This window comes from Capsicum annuum, unplaced genomic scaffold (assembly GCF_002878395.1).
Source record: "Capsicum annuum cultivar UCD-10X-F1 unplaced genomic scaffold, UCD10Xv1.1 ctg44171, whole genome shotgun sequence".
Taxonomy (NCBI): domain Eukaryota; kingdom Viridiplantae; phylum Streptophyta; class Magnoliopsida; order Solanales; family Solanaceae; genus Capsicum; species Capsicum annuum.
In genome coordinates this window covers 1-2960 of record NW_025851679.1, presented here as the reverse complement: position 1 = coordinate 2960, position 2960 = coordinate 1, and the positions used below count along the sequence as shown (strand labels likewise).

General features: G+C 39.4%; 1 protein-coding gene across 1 annotated transcript; it reads left to right on the top strand.

The window, feature by feature from the left end:
• Window positions 1–9: 9 nt before the first annotated feature.
• On the top strand, window positions 10–648 carry LOC124892138. Its single transcript, XM_047403550.1, has one exon. The coding sequence runs from the start codon at window positions 10–12 to the stop codon at window positions 646–648; it is 639 nt and encodes a 212-aa protein (XP_047259506.1).
• The last annotated feature ends 2312 nt before the right edge of the window (window positions 649–2960 follow it).

Genomic DNA, 2960 nt, shown 5'->3' with positions numbered 1-2960 from the left:
GTTAAAGTCATGATCAGACCTGACTGCAATAATGACTTCTGGAAGGAGAGATTCATCAGTGGCCTTCCCCCATTATTTGCAGATAAAGTCCGAACAAAACTTAAGGATAGATTTGAGGGTCAAATTCCTTACAACATACTCACCTACGGAGACTTAGTAAGTTTCATTACCACTACGGGGATAGAACTCTGTACAGACCTTAAGCTTAAACAACAGTTGAAGCAGAATCACAAATACGGTCTGACAACCTTCTGCCAAGATTATGGTTTTACTGACCTCCATGACGGAAAGAGGCATAAAAGAATGGCCCCAAAACGGCATAAAAAGTCTTATCCAAAAACAAAGACTTCCTATAAAGAAGGTTCTTATAAGGAGTCAGGCAAGCCCCGCCGAAAAACCAGGCGCAAATCTTTCACAAAATCTAAAGATACCTGCTGGACTTGCGGCAAGACCGGCCATAGGGCGAAAGATTGCACATCGGGTAAACGGAAGAAGATCAATCTTCTTGATCTACCTGATGAAACCAAAGAAAAACTCTTCTCTATTATGGAAGACCCCTCTGAAGCATCTGACTCTTATTCCTCTTCCGAAGATGAATATAGCGATGAAGATTTCCTCAACACCGCTTATGAGTCTGATAGTTCCTAATCAGGGCAAGATTGCGAGTGCAAGGGCACTTTCTGTATCTGCTCACGAAAAGTTATCAATGTCATTACTGACAAACCAAAGGAAATCTTGTTTGATATCATCGAACATATCAACGACGACGAGCTTAGAACTAAGTACCTCCAAGAGCTCAAACGTCTTGTGCTTTCTGCCGATGAAAGCACTTCCAAACCAAAACCGATTGTTCAACCTTTCTCTATGACTAGAGTTATGGCTAAATTTAATCCTCCCTCAGAACCTTCCATAGCAGAACTTAAGGGTGAAATCTCCATGTTGAAAGGAGAAATCAAAAACCTTAAGGTTCGGCTAGATTAAGTCGAACTACATGTTCTAACAGAACAAGTACTACAGTCAGCCTCACCAAAAGCTTTTACGGCTCCATCTCCTCCTATCAGCGTTCCGACTAATGAACCCATTTCTTTTCCCGGAGAAGAAATCTCTACCCTTCCTTCTACCTCTACGACTGTAGCAGCCATCAAGGCCTACAGTGAACACATCGCAATAAAAATCGTTATTAACAATGACTTTGTACTAAACAAAGTAGCTCTTTTCGACACTGGCGCCGACAGTAATTGTATTGTCAAAGGCCTCATACCTACTAGGTATCTTCAAAAAAGTACCTCGCAGCTATACTCGGCCACGGGAGAAAAAATGCGAATTGATTATCAACTTCGCAAAGCCCATGTCTGTAACAACGGCGTCTGCCTTATCAACGATTTTGTCATTACAGAAGATATCACAGAAGATATCATTCTAGGGATTCCTTTTATCAATCAGATCCGACCTTACCAAAGTAATTACGATGGTATTCATACAACTTTGTTGGATACTGAACTATTTTTCCCTCTACTGCGTCCGCTCCCTTCTCATGAGCAGCAGCGCATCAAAGACGAAACTATCTTTAAGATTAATCGTCTTTTTTCTCATCTTCACTACTTGCAAGGTGATGTTCAGCTCAAGCGTATTGAGCAAACTTTAAAAACCCCGGAGATGCTTAGTAAACTCTCCATTCTCCAGAAGAAGTTTGAAAACGAGATTTGCTCTGAATTGCCAAATGCTTTTTGGGAACGCAAAAAACACCTCGTAGAACTTCCCTATATCCCTGGCTTCGATGAACAAAACATCCCTACAAAAGCCAGACCAATCCAAATGAATCATGAGATGATGGAAATCTGTAAAACAGAAATCAATCATCTTCTTGAAAAGGGAATCATTAGACCCTCTAACTCCCCATGGAGTTGTTCAGCATTCTATGTAAATAATTGTGTTGAAAAGGAAAGAGGAACTCCCCGGCTTGTGATAAATTACAAGCCTTTAAATGCTGTCCTGAAATGGATCAGGCATCCCATTCCAAATAAAAGGGATCTTCTTAAAAGAACCTACAAAGCTAATCTTTACAGCAAATTTGATATGAAGTCAGGTTTCTGGCAAATTCAGATTGCTGAAAAGGATAAATATAAGACAGCCTTCAATGTCCCTTTCGGACACTACGAATGGAATGTCTTACCCTTTGGGCTTAAAAATGCTCCATCCGAATTTCAAAATATCATGAATAACATTTTTAATGACTATTCTTACATGTCAATCGTTTACATTGATGATGTACTCATCTTTTCTGAGAACATTGATTCTCACTTTAAACATCTTAATACTTTCTTTAAGATTGTTAAACTAAATGGCTTGGTAATAAGTGCTAGAAAAATGAAGCTCTTTCAAACTTCTATTCGCTTTCTAGGTCATGATCTGCATCAAGGGAGTCAGAAACCCATCTGTAGAGCCATAGAGTTCTCTTCCAAATTTCCTAATGAAATCACTGATAAAACTCAACTCCAGAGGTTTCTAGGAAGCCTCAATTACGTAGCTGATTTTATCCCCAATATTAGGCAGGTCTGTGAACCTCTTTATAAGCATCTAAAGAAAAACCCAGTTCCTTGGAGTTCTGACCAGACCAATGCCATCATAAAGATTAAGTCTTTAGTAAAGAATCTTCCCTGTCTAGGTATCCCAAATCCAGAGGCCTTCATGATTGTAGAAACTGACGCGTCGGATATAGGATATGGAGGTATCCTGAAGCAGAGGGTAGATACAACATCCCCAGAACAATTAGTTCGATTCACCTCGGGAGTATGGAATACTGCCCAGAAAAACTACAGCACTGTCAAAAAAGAAATTTTGTCTATAGTGCTATGTATCACTAAATTTCAAGACGACCTTATTAATAAGGAATTTCTTCTTCGAGTTGATTGCAAATCAGCTAAAGAAATTTTACAAAAAGATGTTAAAAATCTTGTTTC